The following is a 22,795-nucleotide window of genomic DNA, read 5'->3' on the forward strand; positions in this document are numbered from 1 at the left end:
GCAGTCAAATGCACACTGGTGGATACAAAGACAGTCTTTATGAAAAGTAACTGGGATATATCCAGCCGGACCACGTGTAGCTCCCATTCATCCAACCAACTTGCTGGAGCATCTCCTTGGTTCCAGGCATGGGCTAACCTCTGGAAACGTAACAGCGACCAGAACCAGACAAAAGCGCAGCCCTCGCTGACGTTACATACCAGTGGAGAAGACAGGTACGGCTGAAGCCACCCACAAAGGAGAAGAAAGATGGAATTCCCATAAAAAGGGTACAAGGTACCACGGCAGCATACGGCAGGAGAATTGCCCTGGTACTGGAGTCAGGAGGGCTTCCCTGAGACGAGCCGGCCAGTCCGAGATCTGAACAACCCCTCTCAGGCTGCTGTTTCCGCCCGCAGTGGCCTCTCTTTATTGCCTGCCTGCTGTTTTTGGCCTACCATCTGCTCTGTTGAAGCCTTCCCGCTGTCCCAGACGCCTCCACCGTCAGTCTCCCATGCAGTCCTGACCTTCCCGCTAGAAAGGACCCCTACCTCCTCGAACGCTGTTGGGAAATGCTCTCACCTCAACTTAAAATTTAGCCCTGGCTCTGCCTAGGTCCCCACTCCCATCCCACTCCTGGAAAACAGGGACATGCTTATCTTCCCATTAAATACCTAGCAACCTCGCTCGTTTTCTTACACTTAGCCAACATTCGACACTTACTTCAACTGAATTTGGAAAACTATATTTTATAGCTTTTTACTCCTGTCTAGTTTCAGAAACGATTTGATAGTTGCCATAGAGTACTTTGCGGATGTATGTATGTGTTTGTGTGAGAGACGTTTCCACCAGCCCAGACAACCAGAACCTTGGATTTTTGTTCAAGAACTGAGATTAAAAAAACAACAACGATTAAAGCATATTAATAAAGACTATCATTATACGTGAGTCCATGATCATCGTTTCCATGAGCTGAAGTCTGCTTAGTTTATCACGGATTATTACAACGCTCATGCCTTAGTGTGAGAGGCGAGGTGTTCGTATCTCCCCAGATTCATAACACTTTTCCCATCTTTGAAGGGGTCTGGCTCTGTTCAGTATTTTCTGCCTGACAGTTGTCCCGGAAGGCACAGTGCCTTTCCTTGGATCCACACATTATTAATCTCTACAGTAGGTACATAAAAGGGACACAGACTAAGGGACACGGTAACATAATCGCACACCATTGAAAGTGCACGCCCTCGCGGGGATCATCTAGTGACCCGTCCCGAAGCAGGAAGACAGTAAGAGCTGGTCTCTGGGACAGTCACGGATTCTCGGGCAGAAGCTGCGCCCACGCGGACCCGCAGAGCCTCAGATTCTCCCAGCCGCGGTCCTCGTACTTAAGAGTCACACCGGTCGGGACACACTCGGGCAGGGAGTTCGCCAGCCGTCCTCTGGGGGGAGGTATGGCCAGACCGAGCCGCGGCGGCCGGCCCGCGAGCTACCAGTGGCGCTAAGTTCAAAGCGGCAGAGCCGAGTCCGGGAAAGGGGCCGCGGGGAGCCGAGCTCCTTCTCCCCCGGGGGCAATAAAAAGAGCGCGCGGAGGAGAGGGGCGCGGGCCCGCAGCGAGCGCCCGGTGCCCGCCTCCAACTCAGGGGGCGCGCGGCTCCCGCCAGAACCGCACACGGGCCCCCAGCGCTGGGGCGAAGTTCGGGGAGGAGGGGGTGCGCGGAGGCCGCGGGGAGAACGAGCGGGACCCGGCCCTGCAGGCCTCCAGCACAATGGAGGCCCCGCCCCTGCCCCGCCCCTCCTCCTCCCTCGCTCGCTCCCTCCCTCCCTCCGCGCCGCCCCGCCCCCGCCCCCCCAGCGCCGCGCGCGCCCGGCCCCCCGCCTGCCACCTGAGCCTTCGGGCCGACGCCGCGCTCGCTCCCGGGGCCGCCGCCCCCGCCGCCCTGCGCCGCCCCTCCGCCCGGGCCGCGCCCCCGCCCCGCGCCCGGCTCTCGGCCGGGGCCGCACAGTCGCGGCGGCTCGCGCCGGGGAGGACATGAGCCGGGGCCCGGGGGCGCACCCTCCCGCCGCGCTCAGCCGCGCCCAGCGTCAGCAGGCGCCCTGAGCCGCCCCTCCCGGGCCGCGCCGCCCTCGCGCCTCAGTGCCGGCCCGCAGCCCCAGCCCGCCGCTCTCCCACGGGCGCAGCCCCTCTGCCCGCGTCCCTCATGGCCAAGCCTCTGCTGCTGGTCGTCTGCGGCGCTCTGGTGGCGGCCGGGGTCCAGTGGGGGCCCAGCGCGCCGCCCGCCGGGACGAGCGATCCCCCGGACGCGCCGACGGTGGCGCCCACGGAGGACGAGACGCTGCAGAACGAGGCGGACAACCAGGAGAACGTGTTGTCGCAGGTAGTCTGCGGGCCCTGGCCACCCCCCGCCCCAGGCCCCGGGCCGCTGCGCCCCGATTCCGGAGGCGATTCCTCAGCGGAGGGACGGGGTCCTCCTCCCGGCGTTATGGGGTCTTTCAAGGTTACCGAATCGGGAGAAAGGAGAGAAGGAAGGCAAGACTCCACACAGCTCCCTGAAAAAGAGGGTTAAAAAAAACAAGATCCTAACCCAAACCTCTAGTTCCAGGGCTGTGAAAGCGTGGCGGTCTCTTGCCTGTGTGGCTGTTCGTGGGAAAGGGAACGTAACAACAGGCGGGCGTGTGGGACGGGAGGCCGACGGCTCTCCCCCGGGGTGGCACTTGACAGCCCAGAGTGGCACGCACGCCAGGGAGGAGGGGGTGAAGACAGAACAGCGGCAGGTGTGATGCCCCCCAGGTGGCCCCGCACAGGGGGACCAGGATAAGAGCCGGCATATTGGAGAGGCAGGGGGAAATACAGATCTGCTCTCCTCTGGCGGATAATCAGTGGGGAGTGAGTGACAGACAGCCGATTGTGTTGGGCTTTGTAAAGTGTCCCTTTGCAAAGTACTGGGCTTGACCCAACTTCAAACACCCTGGTTCCTGTTCTATTAGCAAAGGACCAGTGAAACAGTAAGACTTGGAATGGCAGGAGTGCTGGGTGGGTAGAGCCGGGTCTTCTGACGGTCTGCAGCCCAGGTGCCTGCAAGGGACAGCTCTCTCTACCTGCACGCGCTCCAGAGCTGGATACAGTGTGGTGGGTGTTGCCATCACCCTAAGGATGGGGGCTGGCCGAGGGAGGGGGTCTGTTGTGCTGTCTGCATCTTGCTAAGTCCTTGGGCTGGGTGTTGTCTCCTTTCCGGAGGAAGATCACTTCACTGTGGTGTTATCAAACGCTCGTGTCTTCACCCTTCTCCTTCAGAAGTTATGCTGCTTGATGCTCCATAGCCCGATAGCCTCACACTGGCTCCTAAATCGAAAGGACATAAAAATCCATCACAGCGGGGCTCTGGAGGACCCTGCATGAAAGTGTTCCTGAAACCCGAGTCTAGGAGAGGAAGGAATCCACCCAAGGTCCCAGAGTGGGCTTTGCAGGAATCCAGGCAGAGTTTCAGTGAGCGGACAGCCACGATTTACGGTCTGTCAGCCCATAAAGAGCAGCCGCTTCGGTCACCGTGCGCTGTGACTCCTGCGTCCACTGATCCATTCTGTATTTGACAACAGCTCTAAAACAAATATTAGTGTTAGAAGAAACCCAGCCTTTGCAAGAAAAACATTACAAGCCTTCTTCCCCTAGACGGCATCCCAGGAACATTCCCACCCCAGCAAGGGCTCTGCCTGCCTGCCAGGGTCCTTAGTCAAAAGAAGGGAACCCTTCTCTGTGCCCGGAAAGGGAGAGCTCCGTGGCTCTGGGGCTGCAGGCTCTGTGGCTGGGGAGCTGGGGAGGAGCCTTTTCCCCCAGAAAGCCTGCTTCCATGGTGTGCTTTCCTGCCTGGGGAGGCTGGCAGGGGCGAGAGCTCGGAAGGAAATGTCTAGCATTGTAGAAGCAGCAGGTGCAGGCAGGTTGCTCTCCTGGCTGTGGCCTAGGGCTTGGGTTCAGAAGTTGTTCTAGGAGTGAAAGGAATCCTTAGGCTGAGTAGACCTTACTGAGTTCCGGGCCTGTCTCTTTTCTCCCAGGTCCCTTTTTGAAATTGAAACCATCCTTCAGGGACGCCTGGGTGGCTCAGTCGGTGAAGCATCTGCCTTTGGCTCGGGTCATGATCCCAGGCTCCTGGAATCGAGTCCTGCATCGGGCTCTCTGCCCAGTGGGGAGCCTGCTTTTCCCTCTGCCTGCGGCTCCCCCGGCTTGTACTGTCTCTCTTTCTGTCTCTGACAAATAAATTTAAAAGATCATTAAAAAAGAAAAGAGAAAGCATCCTTCGAAGGTCAGATCAAGTACCACTTCCTCCAAGAAGTCTTCTCTGGCGCTCGGCTGGGGCCTCTCTGGCCAGTTTGAGCCCGGCTGTACTGCACCACATCAGGACACTGGGCCCTCTCTGCTTGGCATGGCTGTGATCTGTGTGGGTGTTGCCCAGCTCCTGCGAGTGGGCTCTCTGGCCTGTCCACTTCCCTCTCTTAGCCCCTGGCACCGTCCCCAGTGGGCACCCTATGAGTGGTCCGTGAGGGATGAGGCTAGAAGCAAAGCAGCCTTCAAATTGGCATCTCAGCCTTGCCATCCTCCCTTCAGCCCCTGTCCTTTCCTTTTTAAATCTCAACCTGGGCTCTAGTGAAGGCAAGGGCTCATCTGTTTTTCCCTTGAAATGATGAAAGCCTAAGGCCCCCTGAGAAATGCACAGCTTTCCAAGACAAATGAAGAGAGCTGAACTCCTAAGCGCCTTCAAGGAAATTTCAGTGTCAGCAAATCGTGTTCCGATGACCTCTTCTCCCGACTGTTCAGAGTCGTCTGAGGTCTCCGGCTAGTGCAGGATGTTTGACACAATGAAGGCAGACCCTTCCTGGGAGCCGGGCTGATACCTCTGTTTGCACACTCAACCCCTTCTCTCTGTCTCTGTGTCTAGTTGCTAGGAGACTATGACAAGGTCAAGGCTGTGTCTGAGGGCTCGGACTGTCAGTGCAAGTGTGTGGTGAGACCCCTGGGCCGAGACGCCTGCCAGAGGGTCAATGAGGGAACCTCCAGGAAGGAGGACTTCTACACCGTGGAAACCATCACCTCAGGCTCATCCTGCAAGTGTGCATGTGTGGCACCGCCGTCAGCCCTCAACCCCTGCGAGGGAGACTTCAGGCTCCAGAAGCTGCGGGCAGCGGACAGCCGGGACTTGAAGGTAGGACTGGGGCGGGGCGATGCCACGAGTGGGAGGGTGCCCTAAGACCTTTGGGTAAATGGGGCCTGGCTCAGCCTGTTAAAGCTCACGTCCCAGCATCTAGTGTGCTGAGTGCATGTCGGAGGCCAGTCATCTGCAAGCCGGTCAGCCACAATCCTGATGTCTGAAGGGGATGCTGAGAGCAAAGTGTGCCGGCCTCTCCCTGTGGAGCCAGGGAGGCTGGGCCTGGGAGCAGCTGCTGTGCCCAGGGGCCAGAAGAACTCCGTGTTCTTCTCGGTGAGAGTTATTGCCACGACTTGCTGTCAGCCCAGCACGCACCCCAGAGGCTAGAGACACAAGAGTGAGCCTGGCAGTCCTCAGCACCGGGGCTGGTGACCCAGGGCAGCAGAAGCCTGGGGCCTGCCGTAGGTCGGGATCAAATGGAGATCCTGGTCCCCAGGGTGGGGAAGCTCAGGCCTGCCTGAGGCCACTGCACGGCTGGGCGGAGGGCTGGGCCCGATCTTGGCAGCGTGGGCTAGCGGCCTGCAGTCAGGCCGACTTGGGTTCAGATCTTTGCTCTGCCACTGACTGTGATCCTACTTACGACGCCTCAGTCACTTGCCTGACCTCCGTCTCGTTGCACAGAAAGTGGGGACTACAGCACCTCTCTTATAGGGGAGCTGAGATGGCATAACTTAGCAGAATGCCTGATACACAGTCAGGGTCAGGAGCCACTGGTCTCTCTCGTGAATGACCACACAGAGGGCCACCGTGGGGCCTGGCGCCTGCCGCACACCCTATGACCAGTGGTCATTGATTCCCTTCAAGCAGAGTGGGGCTCCGCAGCAGGGTGCTTTAACAACCCGTCCCGGGACTCAGCCAGCCTCACAGAGCTGCAGCCCTGCCCCGGAACTACTTTTGGGACCGCCCTGTTATGGGATTGTCTGGGCCCTGAGAGCTTCTGGAACAATTGTCTGTTAGGAGTCAGAAGACCTTCACAGATTCCATCCTGTGGCTCTCCTCCACGATCGAGCTGCCTTCCTCTGGTGGGAACCATGAGTGTCTCGTACATGGAATTCTTCACCCAGTAGCAAGGCTAGGAGACAAGTGTGTCGGGCAGGCCCTTCGGGGACTGGTCCTTGGCTGGCCGGCTCAGCTTAGGCATCTCTCATCGGCCCCTTTGCCTGCACTCAGTGTGCCCTGGATGCCCCCAGAGCCTCAGCTGCCCTCCTCCCAGGCCACTGGCAGAAAGGCTGGTGCATCTGACAGCTCTTGCCACCTCAGAGAAGGGTCACCGGGCCTCCTTTACCCCAGGGTCGGGTTAGCTTTCAGTGCCGAGGGAAAAGCGCTGGTAGGTTCCAGGCCTTCAGGAGACGATGAAGGCAAGTGTTCCAGAAGCACAGAAGAAGTTCTTAAGCCTTTTGTTGAGTATTTGGCTCGCTTGCTGTGGGCCAGGTGCTGTGCTGGGTAGCTTGGGGAGACTCCTTTCAGCTGAGAGAATAGGAGGTCTGGACAGTTTGGCGAAGGTTTTGGTGACCAACAGCTTCACTTGTCTTTACAGGATTCTTGCATTTGTCTCATCCGCGTGTTCTAGTTGGCTGACTGTCTCCCACCCCTGCTTATGTGCCCCCCACACACAAACGCCAGTTTCCAAGGCCACCTCCCTGTGGAGCCTCTAGCGTGGAGGTCTGACAGGAAGCATCTCGTTCTGGGTCTGTCGCACCCCAGCCCTTGACTAACCCCCACTCCTGTTTCCTAGCTTTCCACCATCATAGACATGCTGGAAGGAGCTTTCTATGGCCTGGATCTCCTGAAGCTGCATTCCGTCACTACCAAACTGGTGGGGCGGGTGGATAAGCTGGAGGAGGTAAGGTTTTGCCTATGCTTTTTTTCTTTTTAGCTTTTATTTCTTTATTTCAGAGAGAGAGCGTGGGCGGGGGGAGGGGCAGAGGGAGAGACAGAATCCTCGAGCAGACTCCATGCTGACGGCAGAGCCCAACACGGGGCTTGATCCCAAGACCCTGAGATCATGATGTGAGCCGAAATCAAGTGTTGGAAGCTTTGCTGACTGAGCCACCCAGACCCCCTACTGTATCTTTGTCTGATCAGGTCCAAAAGTTTGTATCAAACTCCCCACAGTAGTTTTTCAGAAAGCAGGTATCCTGACCAGACTTAACCCATCTTCTTCTTGGAAAGACAAAATAGTAAAAAACTCACCCAAAATCATGCCAAATTGTTGATGACAAAGAGGATCCGTGACATATAAATGTAAACACCTTTTTTCATAGACAAGAACCATACACCCGACATATTTCTATTTTTGCCTTGACTTCCAGGGAACTCAGAGCTAAATGAAATATCAGAGTACAGTCAGCATTTTACTTCCGGTTTTGAGGTGGTGGCATCTCCCTTCTGGGAGTAGGGTTGTTCATCTCTTCTTCTGGTTTTGTTTCATTATTTCAACTGTCCTGCCGTCCGTCTCCATATGTGCGTGTGCGTGTGTGTGTGTGTGTGTGTTTGCGTGGTGATCCATCTCAAATCCACTTTAGAGAAAGAAGACGTAAAAATGATTACTAATAAATAACATTCCCCGGTGGAAAGCATTCCAGCTCCTCTCCCGCTGGAAAGACGGACCGGTGGTGTAATTTTCCCAGACAGACATCACGTGGTTCTGACGGGGCTCCCGGGACGTGCACGGCTGGCTCCATGGTTTTCAGCGGGCGGTGCGGGGGGTCTGGTGTGAATAGAAGTCATTCACGCAATAATAATGTTGATGCCGTTTTGTTGCTGCCCTGCTTCAAAACAGAGATAAGTCATTTTGTCACCAGGAAGGGAACGACGGCCATGTAGCCTCATTGGTCGGGAGCTTACGGGTGTGTGTCGTCTACTGGCGCCCCGTTCTTCAACTGATACTTGAAACGGTGACTCAAAAAATTAGGTCTGTTTAAATTTTAGACGGCGACTGTCAGCACTCTCCTTACGCTTCAGAAAATGTTCCCGGAAAGTGAACACCACTTCCTCGTCCACCCATCCTTGGGCCCGACTCCCCCAGTGCTGTGATGAGTGCTTTCTGAACGTGGCCATCAGCTCTGGGAGGGTTGGTGGGTCCACAGTCACTTGAGTTCCCAGGTCTGGCGAGAAGGGTCAGGGCCCTGGAACCCGAGCTTTCTAGACAATTTGAGGTGGCCAATAGGACCACGTCAGCCCACTCTTCCCGAGGGGCCTTTGCAAGAGAATTAGGCCTAATCTTCACTCTTTCTTTAACGTTGACGGATGGAGTGAGGAGATTGGGAATGGTCAGCACCATCCTGCTACCAAAGGCCTTCATCCAGGCCCAGGATTCGTTCTCCCATTTACAACTACTTTCTGGTTCCTTCAGATGGGTTCAGAAGGGATCAAGCTTGGATTCAAGTCGACCTTGGAAATTGGGAAGTTCTTCTTTTTCCCTTGGCCCCCAGAGCCATGCACATGTGAGATGCTCCCTTTAAAAAGAGCATAACATTTTATAGGAAAAGGGCTGACAGCCACCTCTGCTGCTTTCACCGGACCTTGGCGGCCACTTGGCTTTCATTCTGTCTCAAGAGCACAGACCGGGAAAGATGGCTCCTGGGTAGAGCCCAGTGCTCAGGAGGCCACAGTCAGGTGCTCAGCCTCCGAGAGCTCTGCTCAACTCTAGTCAGGCAGTGAGCCCTTCCTGCTGACAGAGGGTAGGCCTGCATTTAGTGGGCAAATTTGGTGCAGTGGCACTGCCCCGGGAGGATGGTGTCCTCTGTGTAGGCACAAAGTAACTAACTGGGTTTTTGCCAAAACCCATCTGAGGTCTATCGATGAGAGCGATCTCTTTTTCCAAAACCATGGTATGTTGAGTAGCAAAAACTGGCCCTTTATATTAACAACAGCCCCGTTGATGTTAATATAAAGAGCCCGTTGATGTCACACAGCAGTTGCGGCTTTAAACCATCCCATAGACACTGAGCGCTCTTGCTGCCGCGAGCTGGGTAGGACGTGAGTGAGGCCTGTGGTAGGTTCTAGGGAAGTGGAGGCAGCAGCTCAGGCCTTCTGGCTCCTGGGCCAAGGCTCTTTCTAATCAACCCTGTAAGCTGCTTTGAGTCATTGCTCTCTGCCCCGGGATGCATCAGTTTTTCCTAAGCAGAGCTTCAAGCAACAGCTCTTCCAAGGGCATTTTTAGGCGGAGCTGTGGCTGCAGCCCGTGAAGTCCTGTTGAACAAGATTAAAGTGGAAAAAGAGGTTCCCCCAAGCAGACTGTCCAGGGCTACCAGGCGCAGTGGTGTGGCCGATGGCACAGATGGGTCCAGGCTCCGGGCCCACAGAACAGAGCACTGTCTCCTCGTGTGACATTCAGCCTCTGTCTCCTGGCTCAGGCTGGCTGACTGGGTCTGCAGTCTGCAGTCAGTCACTGGAAAGGCACAGTGTTGGGTAAATGGAAAAAACAGTCCTCCAGCCGGACTCTGCAGGAGGAATGGACGTGAAATTCCGCTTCTGGTCTTTGGATATTCTGGAATCCCAAGGGGGGTGCTTTGGAGGTCAGACCAGACAAAGGGGTCAGATTGGAGGGGCATTTTGCCCAGAATAGGATCAGTGCTTGGCAGTAGAAGCGGGCACACGTGTGAACACCACCCCCCCAGCCCCCCATGTGTATGTAGAAATGGAAATTCCATTTGCAGATGAAAGAGGAAGGAAGGAGAGAGAAATAGAATCTAAATGGTTTGAGTCTTGCCTTTTCGTAAAATCAGCTCTAAGAGCTCTGGTTAGTGGGGAGATCTCAGTTAAGCTTTTGTTTTAACTTAAGAAAAATAACACACACATAAAAAAGAACATAAGCAACAAATGTACAGCTTAATTACTACAAAACAAATACCCATGTAACTATCACCCAGCTCAGGAAAGCTCAGCACCCCCCACATGCCTCCCCTCCCCCAAAGGAACCTCTATCCCGACTTTTATGTTAATCGTCTTCTTTGCTTGTTTTTTTTTTTTAAACATTCTCATTACCTAAGGCTGCATCCCTAAATATAACAGTTTTGTCAGTTTTTGAGCTCTAGGTATACAGATTCCTACAGAATTGTGTGTGTGAATGTGTGTGTACCCGTGTATGTGTGTTGGGTTTCTTTTACTCAGTTTTGTTTCTTCAGTTTGTTTGTTTTGTTTTGTTTTTTAAAGTAATCTCTGAGGCCAGCGTGGGACTTGAACTCGTAACTCTGAGATCAGGAGTTGTATGCTGTACTCACTCAGCCCGCCAGGAGCCCCTCGATTTTGTTTCTATTTATTTAGTTATTTATTTTTAAAGATTTAGTTATTTGAGAGAGAGAGAGCATGAGCATGCGAGAGCAGAGGAGGTGGAGAGAGAGGGAGAAGCAGGCTCCCCGCTGAGCAGGCAGCCCAAAATGGGGCTCGATCCCAGGACCCCGAGATCATGATCTGAGCCGAAGGCAGAGGCTTACCCCACTGAGCCACCCGGGTGCCCCTTTTCAATTTTAACAGTCACTTACGTTGTTTCGTATCCTGTGGTTCATTTATTTTTACTGCTGTGCCGTATTCTCTTGTGTGACTACAGCGTAATTTATCCAGCTGTCCTACTGAGGAGGGATATGGGGTGTGTTTTCAGTTTTTTAATTCATAATAGCCCTGGGAGCTTCCCTGTACACGCTCAGCCCCACATGTACTCCCTGGCCCAGGCCTGCGGGCACTTCTCAGTGCTGTGTAAGTGGGAACGGAGCTACCAGGACGTGAGTTAGGCTAACCTTCAGTTGCAGGGGCGATTGCAGAACTGTCCTCCCAAGTGCTAGTACAAGTTTACGTTCCCTCCAGCAGGGTATGGAAGTGCCATACATATCCTCACCAATAGCTGGTACTGTCAGACTTTCCAGTTTTTGTCAGCTTGGAGAGTGTAAGAGAGTCGGGCCATGTGACTGTATTCCAGAAACGTAACCCCCAAAACTTCTCTTCTGTTTGCCTGGTGGAGGCCTGAAACCCCATGGGCATTCCTCTAGACCTGGCCCCAGTAGAAGTAACATCCGAAGTGGTCAGCAGGCCAAAAACTTATTTTTTTTTAAGATTTATTTATTTGACAGAGAGAGCACATAAGCCGGGGAAGGGGCAGAGGGAGAGGAAAAAGCAGACCCACCACTGAGCAGGGAGCCCAATGTGGGGCTCAATGCCAGGACCCCAGGATCACGACCTGAGCCAAAGGCAGACGCTTCACTGACTGAGCCCCCAGGCACCCCCAAGCCAAGAACCTCTAATGTGGTAGACTAAGGCTGGCCATTGGGAGAGGCTGGGAAGGGGAAGGAGATAAGAGAGGTATGAGGGTACATTGAAATTAGAGGTGAGTACACAGAACAGGAGGCAGCAGAGATGAGAATCAGAAGTGTAGAAGGAAAATCTGCAGCTTCCAAAGGTGAGGGCAAACCCCGGTCATGGCACTGATTCAGCTAAGAAGAATTTACCCCGAGCTCTGAGGGCACCCAGAGACCCAGAGCTGTGTGGGCTGCCTGAGCCTCGGCATGGGGATGCAGGCGCGGGCTACAACCCAGAATCCAACTGCTGCTTCCAGGAGGTTTATTAGCAAAGTGGAGCAAAGGATGGAGGGACAGATCACTAAAATAATCTCTTGTAGCATCACAGTCTTAGTAGGATTAAGTCATTCCCTAAAGAGGGCAAATCTTTGGGAAGAAGTGCCCCACCCCCACTCAGCTGTGGGATGCACCTGTCCATGTTCGTAAGTACTTGGACATGGGTATGACCGTGTACACACGTGCCTTTGTAGACGTGTGTGTGCGTGTCCCCTGCTCTTGACATGGGCGCCTGCCTGCAGCTCCCCAAAGTGCGATTTCTGTTGCCGAAGCCCGGCCCCGGCTGCCGGGTGTGACTCTTCTCTTTTTCTTGCCCTCCCCTGCCGGACTTTGCGAAACGTGTCCATGAGCACAGGGCATGGTCACCGTGGAACCTTGTGTGTCATCCGAAGGCTTTTCTCCTAATGGCATTGTGTCCAAGTAAGATCTCACATCTGTGATATGTTTACCAGGCTCAGAACTGGCCTGCTCCCCAGAATGTGCTAGCACAGACATTGCTACGGCTTCTCCTTCAGCCCTGACGATGTGGTGGCCTTTGGATTTCTGGTCTGAAAGGCAAGATCAAAGAGCATTACCGACTCTGGGGGGATATATGTTTTCACCAACTAATAGGAAAATGTCATGTGCATCTGTGCAGGCCTGGCCGTGAGTTAGGTCTCTTTCCAGGCCTCCCCTCTCTGCCTGCCCTCTGTGCCCATCGAGACACCCTGAGTGTTCACTCTCCTTCCCGGAGCAAATCTGCGTTTGCAGTCAGGCATTTCATGCCTCTCCCACTCCAGTGCAGCCTTGGAGAGGAGTCTCGCCCACCCTGTCCGACCCCAATGTTGTCACCTTGGAAAAGGAAAAGGCTTCAAGAGAGTATTTCCAAGCTACATTTCAGCTTTAATGTTATTTAATTCAGTTACATCTGAATATGAGTTCTCCTGGGGTTGTATATACTTCAAATCTAATTTGTCACTGTGGAATGAAAGGTTTTCTTTTCGGCTAAGTAGACCGAAGGTGTGAGAGGCAGCCCTCCACCTGCTGTCCTAGGAACAGCTTCTAGCTGCCAGGACTTGAACGGGACGTTGCGCTATATAGACGGGTGAGGCTACCCCAATCCAGAAATTCAGCATCAGAGGCCTGGGACTTCTTGTTCTCAACTTGTCTGACTGTCCTTCCAGGCTCTGGACTGCTTGAGGGCGACCTGAGCCTGAATCATCTCTATTGCAGCGTCCTGGCCCCCCACCCGAGGTGGACTAGACACTCAGCAGCTGTTTGGTTGGGGGAGTGATTGAAGGGGCAGCTGGTGGCCCCTGCCCCTGGGCCAGCCTGCCCAGCTCCGTCAGCTGTGGTCCGGGATTGCGCCAGGTCCTGCCTGTCCGCTCAGCTGGGACACCGGCTGTTTCTAGCCACTCTCACCCTCCAGCACTCTCACCAGGGGCTGGAGACAGCTGTTGGCTGGGGTGGCTGTCCCAGGCCACTGGGTCCTAGCTGTGTCCTGGAGGGCTCAGAGGGGGAAGGGCAGGCGAGCTGCTGGGAGCTCGGAGCCCCCAGGATCCGGTCGCCCACACACTCACTTCACCCCCTCAAGGAAGGCCGTTCCCTGCACCCTCTGGCTTGCCATCTGCATCGGGCCCTGGGCACATCCAGCCAGCGAGTGATAGGAGTCAGGTGGCCTCCTCGGATGTGGGGGCACATGCCTGCTGCAGGACTTGGGGCCCAGGCTTGGCACAGCTGCAGTCTGGCTTTGTCTCCTCCTGCAGGGGCCCAGTGCGTCTTTTTACAACCCAGCAGCCTCTCCGGGGGACGGGGTTCTCACCTTCCCTCTTGCCCGAGCTGCCAAACCTTAGCTCACTTCCCCTTTGTCGCCTACATATCCACTCCGGATGGCAAGGGCCAGCCCTGCTCCAGCTTCACCTGGGGGCATCGCGTCGGCCTTTGTGCCTGGCAGCGCATGCCCAGCGCCTCGTCCCTTCTCCAGGCCAAGCCTGGCTAGTGGGATTCCTTATTCCTTCTTTCCCCACCTGGGACCTGGAGGGGTCCCTTCCCTTGCCTTGTGGTGGGGTGCGCTGGAGCCCAGAGCCAACCCCTTCGTCACTGCACCCCTGTCCCTGGTTCGGGGCGGGGCGGGGTGAACAAGAACACAGAAGCCTTCCAGAGCTCTGCACCATGCTTGCTCCCGTCACCCCCAACGCTTTCTGCTTATGTTGTCACCATCTCACCCAGGCATCCCTGTCCTTGTCCAACAGCCAGACAAGGTCAGGACACAGTCTGTACCCGTGAAACAGCTTCCCCACATCCATTCCACCGGGCTGCACACCCTCCATGGCCTGACACCCGTGTGCTGGCTGTGCCCCCAGTTCTACCAACTTCCAGTCCCCTGTGCCCAGGAACCCCGCCAGGTTTGCACACTTCCTCCCCTGTGGTATGCATGCCTTTGGCTATATATATCAATGCAAGACGTGTGTCCCCTTCTGGCAATCGGGGCTTGCTCTCAGCGGGCATCTCCTGGGCCTCAGACCCAACCCCGAGTCCCTCCAGTCCATGGCACATGCTCTGTGAACCCCGCTCAGGTCCTTGCCTCTGCTCAGATCTTTATATGCCATGGCTGGCTGTGTCCAGCCTCCTGCACCAGCCCCGTCTACAGGCCCTTCCCTCCTCCTCCCTGTCCTCCTCTTCCTCATACCAGCATCCTTGGTGGGGGGCCAGATAGGCCCCATGCCTGTGTCCTCCACTGCATTGCTGGCACCGCCCATGGGCCAAGCTGCACACACCATCACCGGCAAGGCTGCAAGTGTCCCGAGGGGAAGAGCCTGAGGCCTGAGGTCATGGGCTTCACTGTTGGGCCAGAGCAGATTCAAGAGTGCCCTGCGTGGGCGGCGTCCCCCGTGCTTCCCGAGAAGTGGCCCATGAAAGGCCTTGGTGTTGAGGGAGGCAAGAATCTCCAGGGCTGGTGGGGGGGCCCTGCAAGGCCAAGGCCAGCGCCCCCCGGGGTGGAGGCGGCCGGGTTGGGGGGTGGCCGGGGGAGTGGCCAAGGGGGTGGCCGCTGCCCTGGGGGACGCCCGCTGGCCCAGCCTGGCAGGCCAACAGGGTGATGCCCCTGCCTGCTGGCTGTTTACTCGGTGGCTGGCCGGCTTTTCTGTTCCAGGGCGAGGGGAGGGCGGTGTGGAAGGAGCCATATGGCTCCTGTGGGTTCTCAAGGCCAGACTGTACCAGACCCTCCTTTGTGGAAACCCCAGATAACGGCTCCTCGCTCAAATCAGAAAGGGTATTGGGGATTTATAAGTCAGGGAGAAGAAGGCCCCTCCCGGGACCTAGAAACCCCAAGATCTGGAGAACGGGAGCCGAGTCTGTGGGGCTGCCCCTTTGCCTCGCAGCGAGTGCAGAGGCTGGTGCCGACTCTTGCAAGGTGTTCAGTAACCTGGTGGGATCTTGTTTGTTACAAGGCTCTGCAGGGCCGGGTATGCGGCCCGCCCAGCAGGGAGTCCTAGGGCCACACCGCAGCCCCCATCCTAGAGACTGAGTCATTGACCTTGCTGACCTCTCAGGAGATACAAGTGTCACCTGCCCTGACTTTGACTTTTCAGTGGTTGGTGCTTTCCTGGTCATTGCTTTCGCCCCCTTATAGAGGGTGGTCTTCATCAGAGCGGGATCCTGCTGGGTGTGGCTTACACTTGACCCCTGAGGCCCAGCGTGGAGCACATGAATGCATTAATGTGGAAGTAACACCTGGAACCCCTGAGCCTGCTGGCCTGTGTCATATGTCTTAGGACGTTGAGTGGTAACAGGGGGAGGTGCCCAGACCTGACTCAACAGGTGCTTGGGGATGCACAGGAATGCGTGAATCCTAGGTGCCTGGCTGGCTCCCTCTTGATCTCAGGGTCATGAGTTAGAGCCCTATGTCGGGTGTAGACGTGACTTAAAAATCAAATCTTTAAGAACAAAAAAAGAAATGTGTGAATCCCACGAAGCCACCTGGCACCTTTCTTGTTGTCCCCAGAAAAATCTGGGTCCTATAAAACCGCCTCTTTCGAACACTTGGGCCCCTCTTTTCCGGCAGGTGTACCCCAGGCTTCCTACCTTTAAGGCAGCACTTCTCAAACTTGAATGTGTCTGCAGATTGCCTTGGGGTCTGGTTAAAAAGCACATTCTGATTCAGCAGGTCTGGGCGGAGCCCCAGACTGTCTTCCTAACAGCCCCTGAAGGTGCTCCCCGCTGCTGGTCCGTCCCACTTTGCGGGTCCACCGCATCGCATGTCTCTGCACATGCACATGCACACGCGCAGTCTCTCAGAGACCCCGAGACCACACTGCAGTATTCACGGGCCCCTCTGATGGATCCCCATGGTTCCAGAGCTGGCTGAGCACCAGGACCCTCCCACAGGGGTCTTAGTGGTCCCTTGAGTGAATCTCAGAGACAAGGACCAGGAGGCTGGGTGCTGGGCTCGGCTCTGCCACTTTTATTTTTATCATCCTGGGCAAATCCCATCATTTCTCTGGGCCTTGGTTTCCCCATCTGAGACATGTTTGAGTTCTGGGATCCTCCAGGGGCCTAGAAACCCCAACTGTAATATCCTATGAAATATAATAACCACTTTGTGTGTCCCAGGAGCTTTCTCATATATTAACTTATTTACTCATAGGACTTCATCGGGAAAGTGCTAGTATTGCCCCATTTTACCCCTGGGGAAACAAGCACAGCGAGTCTGATTAGCCCAAGATCAAAGAAGTAGCAATAACACCAACATGTGAGCCAGACCGTTTCCTCCAGAATCTGTGCTCTTAACCATTGCCCTCGACTGCCCCTGGTAACACCTGTCAAGAGTGACTGTTCACCCAGTAAGACTGCTCCATCCGGCTGTTCCTGAAAGAAACCTTCTTTCTCAGGGGCTTTATCTCTTCCAGTGAACTCTGTGCAATTTAGAGAGGCGAGCTTGGCCTGAGCCCCACAGAAGCACAGCAAGCCCTTCCAGGGCTCCAAATCTGCCATGAAATGAAATGCCAGAAAAATGGCATGGCCAGGGGTCCTGGGGTCTGGTTAGTTTTAACAAGCACCCGGCGCATTCTTTGGGGCAGCCCCTGTAGGAGCCACCAGAGCCACAGTGTCTGGGGGTTACTATCTGCCTAGCTACTTAGATACCCACTCTGAGCTAGAGTGCCCTTCCTCTGGGACTTGGAAATATCTTGCCAGGTGGCAGGGGTCTGACCCTTTATATTCCCCATATCTGTCTGCTAAAGACGGAAAGTAAATGCATCCTCTGTTTTACGTGTTTGCTTCCTCTACCCCCATAAACAGGGCTTAAAGAGAACATCCCATCTGAAAACTCAGATGCAGGGTGCCTGGGTGGCTCAGTTCATTAAGCGTCTGTCCTTGGCTCTAGTCGCAATCTCAGGGTCCTGAGATCCAGCCCTGCGTCAGGCTCCCTGCTCGGTGGGAAGCCTGCTTCTCTCTCTCTCTCCGCACCACCTTCATGTCCTTTCTCTCTCAAATAAATAATCTTTTATAAAAAATAAATAAAAAATAAAACAAAAACTCTAACGCTTATGGAAACTTTAGAATGCCGGCCAGAGTTGGACAACGTTGGATCTCAGGCCAGTAAACGTCTCTCAAAATAACCTGAGGAGAAAGGGCATCTCTGAGCCTGCCGGTAACTGTCCCTGGTTCAGATCCTGTGCAGCGTCCCCTCCTCTAGGACACTGTCTCTCCCCTGTCCCCTCCCTCCTCTGAACTCCGTCAGTACACACTTGCCACTTGCAGAATTCAGTGTGCTGGGTCCTCTTCCTCCTGCCATGTGGGCCTTTCTCCCAGCTACAGTCAGCATCTCCCCAGCACCCCAGCACAAAGCCCCAGCAGTATTTGAGCCTTTTTTTTGGTACCACACTCTATCTTAGACACACGGGAGATGCTCACCAGTGTGGGTTGGCTGAAGTACACCTTTGGTCCCTTCTAGTATGAATTAGACCTGGAACACAGGTCATTTGCCAAGTGGGGGTCATTTAGGGAAACTTTCTATGGGTCAGTAGGAAAGTTTGAAACCCGCCCGTGGGTTTTCTATGTAACCAATGCCTTTAAAAAGTGCCAGGGAATAGTTTGTGTTCACTAGAAAAGCAGACTAAATAGATATCTTTGGCCACTTCTTCTCAAATTGCTTTTTTTTTTTTTGTTTTTTTTTTTGTTTTTTTTGAAAGCCAACGAATACAAATTGCTTTTTTAAAGACTCTTCTTTCATTAATCGAGCTCCTGGTTCACATGTTTCGGGTCCAAGTAAGTGGAATTTTTTGTCGTGTTCGTATATCACGGGATAAGGGGGCATGTGTCATGTACCAGTGACGAAAAAGAAGCCAGGTGTCCTGGTGACCCAGAAACACGACAGCGTCAGGGTTAGGAAAGCCATGGGTGTTTGGGGGGGGGGTATCTCCTGCTGCAGGACATGCCGGAGCCGTGCTGCCCCCGCAGGACTGCCTGGGGCCTGGCCCGCAGTGCAGGGGTAGACGCTCTCTAGGACTCCAGTCACTCCCTGGCCGCTTTCTCCACCCATTTCCATGCGTCTGGCTCTGAGACAAGAGAAGGGCTAGCTGCCTCCTGCGCAGCGTCAGAGCTCTTCCGTGGGTCTTTGTGTGACATTTTTTTTCCTCTTCTCAGGAAGTTTCTAAAAACCTCACCAAGGAAAATGAGCAAATCAAAGAAGACGTGGAAGAAATTCGGACGGAGATGAGCAAGCTAGGGAAAGAGAACTGCTCCGGCGGCGTCCTAGATGGCATGCCCGATGTGCGCTCCGCTCTGCAGAGGGACGCGGCTGCAGCCTACGCCCACCCAGAGGTGCGGCCCTGGCCCCGAGGCAGCTGGGGGTGGGGGGTTGGGGGGCTTGGGGGGTGCACAGCCCCGGGAAGCACACAGCCAGGCTTGCCCCTGAGCTGAGCTCTGTGAATTTGGATTCCTTCACAGCCATGGTCACATTTCTTCTAGACGGCCCTTCTGTAGGTGTGATGGGGCAGGGGACAGGTCCGTGGTACCTAATGGTGAAGCCCACAGGGGCTCTGAGAGGAAGCGGTGAAGTCCTGGCCCCGCCTCACCACCCAAGTGAGGAGTGAGGAGGAGCAGGCATGCTCCTGGTTGTCTGGGCCCGTCGTGGTTCACTCCTGCCATCCTGGCATCATTATTGACAGAACCTTCTTTGGCTCTCAAAAGCTCCCCAGTTAGAAACAGGAAGTTGTGGGGCCTCCCTGTTCACACAGGGCTTGTGGTGCACTCCGGCCTTCCATCGCTATCCCGGGTGGTTTTCCCCTGGTTCCGGCAGGCCGGGCGGAGATCGGGATCCTCACTTTCCAGAGGAGGGGACACATCCCGGGACGCTCGTGGGGTGCCTCACTCGGCCAGGAAGTGGTGGCAGGGCTTCTCAAACCTCTGTCTCCTCCCACCCAGTGGCATCCCGGCATGAGGCCCCCGCTGCCCGTGCGTAAACGGGAACGTTGTCTGATGGGGTCTGGAGCGATGCCACAGGACCGGCTTATCAAAAATGCCCCCGCATGGTGCTGGTTCCTTTTGACCCCAGTTAGTAAGTTACGCTCATGTACATTTCTGTGGCTCTGAGTATTGCCATTTAATGTGGTGGTTATGTCTTAAGCTGGTGCCCAAGAAACAGTATCCATTTGGGAGCTAACCCCGAAGAGCAGAAGAGGAGGAAACAGTCAGTTTTGGTGGCAGGACTTGAAGAGTGCGAGATGCAGTGTGTGAGCAGGTCTGGGTCAAGTGTCAGAAGAGGGTCCTTGGCAACAGGGGACAATAACAGTTCAGAGAGGCCTTGCTGGCGTTAACTGGGCCAAGGGTCGGTGATGGACGGCAGAGCCTGGATTCCAGATGGACCCTCCTGGGGCGGCAGGCGGGGTGGAGGGGAGCAGGGCCCGGGACCGCCAGAGTCACTGAGCTGTGCCGTGTGCCAGGGCATGGAGAAGGGCTAAGCGTTGCTACCTCGGACTCTGCCGGGGTCAGTAGGAACTGGGGCGGGAGAGGAAGTCAGCCTGGGCTTGGAACTCTTGGAAACTCATCACCGTGGTGCCAGGCGGGCAGTGGCTGTGGGTTAGGAGGGCACCCCGGGCACATGTGTTCCCAAGGTAGGACGGCAGGCGGATTAGGACTTTGGAGGCAAGAAGCCCCAAAGACGGTATGGCACTCGCACCCTGCCCAGCGTGTAACTCAAAATAAAACCAGTTCCAAACCAGAAAATAAGGATAAGGAAGGCCAATAATTTTCTTTCTTTACCCATGATGACTACTTTGATGCTTTTTTGGACGTATTATATTTCTTCAACAATTATTTTTATTCTCGTTTTTAGTTGTCCCCCAACAGGCTAACTACTGAGCATGTGTTTAGTCTGCTTGGTGGGTCATCCTTGAACAGATCTGAGCTTATAAACCAAAAAGCCAAGGACATTTGGGCTGGAAGGGACCTTAGCGGTACCCTCTCCCCTCACCCGGGGCCCAGCGGCTCCTATCTCAGCCCATCTGGCATATTCCACTGGCCCCGTGCCCCGTGGTGTCCGGCATTCCCCGTCCTCTCTGGCTTCCAGCTTCCCGCTCGGCTGAGCTGGAGAATTCGGCTGTTGTCTTGATGATACATTATGTGGTATGTTCAGCAACCCAGCTCATATTTCCTGAGGGCAAACAGTAAACCAAATCAAACACACCAAACTCTTTTTCTCTTTGCTCAGCAAAGCCCTTTCCCCTCCTGAAATTCCCATTCATCACTCTGCTGAAGTTAGCACAATCCACCCAGACGGGTTGTTGGGGGTGGTGGGTAGAGCCAGGGCCAGGGAGGGGTGGGAAAGTGGGAAGCAGGGAAGAAGGCCCAAGTTTAGGATCTTCCTCCCCTTCTTTATCTTTCCGTGTCTTGGTGAGCCCCGTGCTGGAAAGGAGGCAAGTGGAGGCGAGGTTTGGTGGTTATTTTCAGGGTTCTCCATTGATACTGGGGCTTCTCGGAGTGGTGAGTGGCAATATGTCAGAGGCCTCTCTCCAAGAAGGTCTTGCCTGGAGGGTTGGCAAGGGGCTCCGGGGGCTGGGTTGGGAGTGGCGAGGGCAGGGTGGGAGCTGGGACATAGGGACGCCAGGAGGTGAAGTCATACAACAGGCTCTCGGATTAGCAGAGAGAGGAAAGCAGCGCGTGGTGGGGGCAGCTGCCGCCCAGCTCAGCCTGTCACCAGTGAATCCAAGGAAATTATATGTTCTCTGGCAGAGGCTGCCATGTCTTGCTCCATCTCCTTGGCTGGGAGAAGGAACTGCAGTTCCCGCCTGTCCCGGAGAGCCTGGAATTAAAGACAGTTCCTGGGGTTTACCATGAAGAAATGGCAACCTGCTTTCGCAATGCACAGGAGACCAGGGTCCAGCAATTAGCCGGCCCACAGCGTCTGAGTCAAACATGGGGCCTTTATCTGCCTCCCAGCCTCCTTCTCCAGTGGGAAAGGAGGGATCCCCACGTCTGCTGGGCACTGGCCAGACCAGGGCCCTGTGCACTTGAGGATGTAGACGAGTTTTTGGATAGCAGACAAGTTAGTCCCGTGGTCACTGGTGTGGGCAGCGTGGCTTCATGGCAGGAAGGGGGGTAGGCTCTGAACACAGCAGCCTCGCCCCTGCCTGGTAGGTGCCCCCCTCCGCCCTTCAGCGACTAACCAGCAACCAACTCGCTAGATGACCCCGAGCCCCCTTTTCCTGGCTTGCAAAATGTGGATAGTGCTGTCTGCCTTGCCCCGTTGTTGTAAGGGCCAAACACCATGAAGGTCAAGGTGGGTGCTCCCTGAAACCCAGCACCACAGGCCCTGCATCCCTGCATCTCTCGTCCACACCACCGCGGCGGCAAGAAATGGGAATTGAGGACAGGCTGGTGGCAGGTGTGGGGGCTCCCCAGGACCCCTCCCTGGGCGGCTCTCAGACCCCCACCATGGGGGCTGGCAGAAGGGTGCTCCTGGCTTGCAGGAGTCTTCTCCACAGTGTGCTGGGGCGTGAGGAGCTGCCGCGTCAGCTCTGTCACCTTGGTCAACTCTTTTGTCACAGGAAAGCCAGTAACCTACTGTAAAGCATCATTTGACAAAATCCCAGTGCCCGTCATAATGTAGCCCGTTCCCTGGGATTTGTAATGGGTGAAAAACTCACTGTCACCAGGGTGCCTCAGTCAGAACATGCAACTCTTTGATTTCAGGGTCGTGAGTTCGAGCCCCATGTTGGGCATAGAGATTACTTCAAAAAAAAAAAAAGATGTCAGTGTAATAGGTCCTAAGGAGCACCCACTCAGGGGACTCACGGATGCGCAAGAGGTGGCTATTCTTGCAGCTCCTTCAAGTCTGCAGAGGCAAAATCCTTCCATAATGCCCGTGGAAGGCATGTGGGGAGAGGGGCTGTGACAGGAGGTGTGGACTTGGTCCATTGGAAGTTGTGTTCAGCTTTGAGGAGAAGCCCTGAGCACGGTGCCTCACACAGTAGCGGGGCTGCTGTTCTTTCACGAAGAAGGAGCCTCGGAGGCAGGCCGACCTGGCCGCTGTGCTTAGCTGCACGAAGCCGTTAGCGAGGCCCGTCCTCAGAATCCCCTCGTGGTCACAACATGGGTGCCCAGTGGAAGCTACCCTGTGCACATTGCAGGCCACACCGACCAGGAAGAGTGCGAAAGATGCCTTCCAGCTGACAGCCCCCTTTTAAGGAACTTTTCCAACAGCTCTTTCCACCAACTTGTCCTTGTACCCCACTGGCCGGAACTTTGTCCCACGGCCGGTCCCACAGAGCCAGTTTCCCACTGGAAAGGAACAGGAGACGGGATTTGCATTAAGTCAGTCAGAAGTCTCTGCCACAACGTGCAAAGTGAGGACTGAGAAAGAAAGATTAATTACGGACGAGAAGGTCTGGGAGTATTTTCTTAAGGACCTGAGATGCTAGCCAGGCCTTGAGAAATGGGTAGGTTATGGTAAGTGGCTCTGGATGGGAGAAGGAAATGGGCTTCCAGACAGAAAGGGCAGTCAGAGCCAAGAGCCTGGAGCTCTGGAGAGCCAAGGCCGAGAGGTCAGCCAAATTTCTGAAGGACTGGGGCTCGGGG

At 55.2% G+C, this 22,795-nt stretch overlaps 1 protein-coding gene across 3 annotated transcripts in view; it reads left to right on the forward strand.

Annotated features, from left to right (window-relative positions):
• Nucleotides 1–1,968: 1,968 nt before the first annotated feature.
• OLFML2B (olfactomedin like 2B) overlaps nucleotides 1,969–22,795 on the forward strand; it is a 35,013-nt gene continuing 14,186 nt past the window's right edge. The window contains exons 1-4 of one of the 3 annotated variants that reach the window (XM_032845476.1): nucleotides 1,969–2,351; nucleotides 4,905–5,168; nucleotides 6,907–7,014; nucleotides 18,365–18,541. In XM_032845476.1, the coding sequence (XP_032701367.1) occupies nucleotides 2,175–2,351; nucleotides 4,905–5,168; nucleotides 6,907–7,014; nucleotides 18,365–18,541 (726 nt within the window). In that variant the 5' untranslated portion in view covers nucleotides 1,969–2,174. The remainder of the gene's footprint in view (nucleotides 2,352–4,904; nucleotides 5,169–6,906; nucleotides 7,015–18,364; nucleotides 18,542–22,795) is intronic. The other 2 variants (XM_032845475.1, XM_032845477.1) reach the window with 2 other exon arrangements.

Source organism: Lontra canadensis, unplaced genomic scaffold (genome assembly GCF_010015895.1).
Source record: "Lontra canadensis isolate GAN:19392208 unplaced genomic scaffold, GSC_riverotter_1.0 scaffold164, whole genome shotgun sequence".
NCBI classification, from domain to species: domain Eukaryota; kingdom Metazoa; phylum Chordata; class Mammalia; order Carnivora; family Mustelidae; genus Lontra; species Lontra canadensis.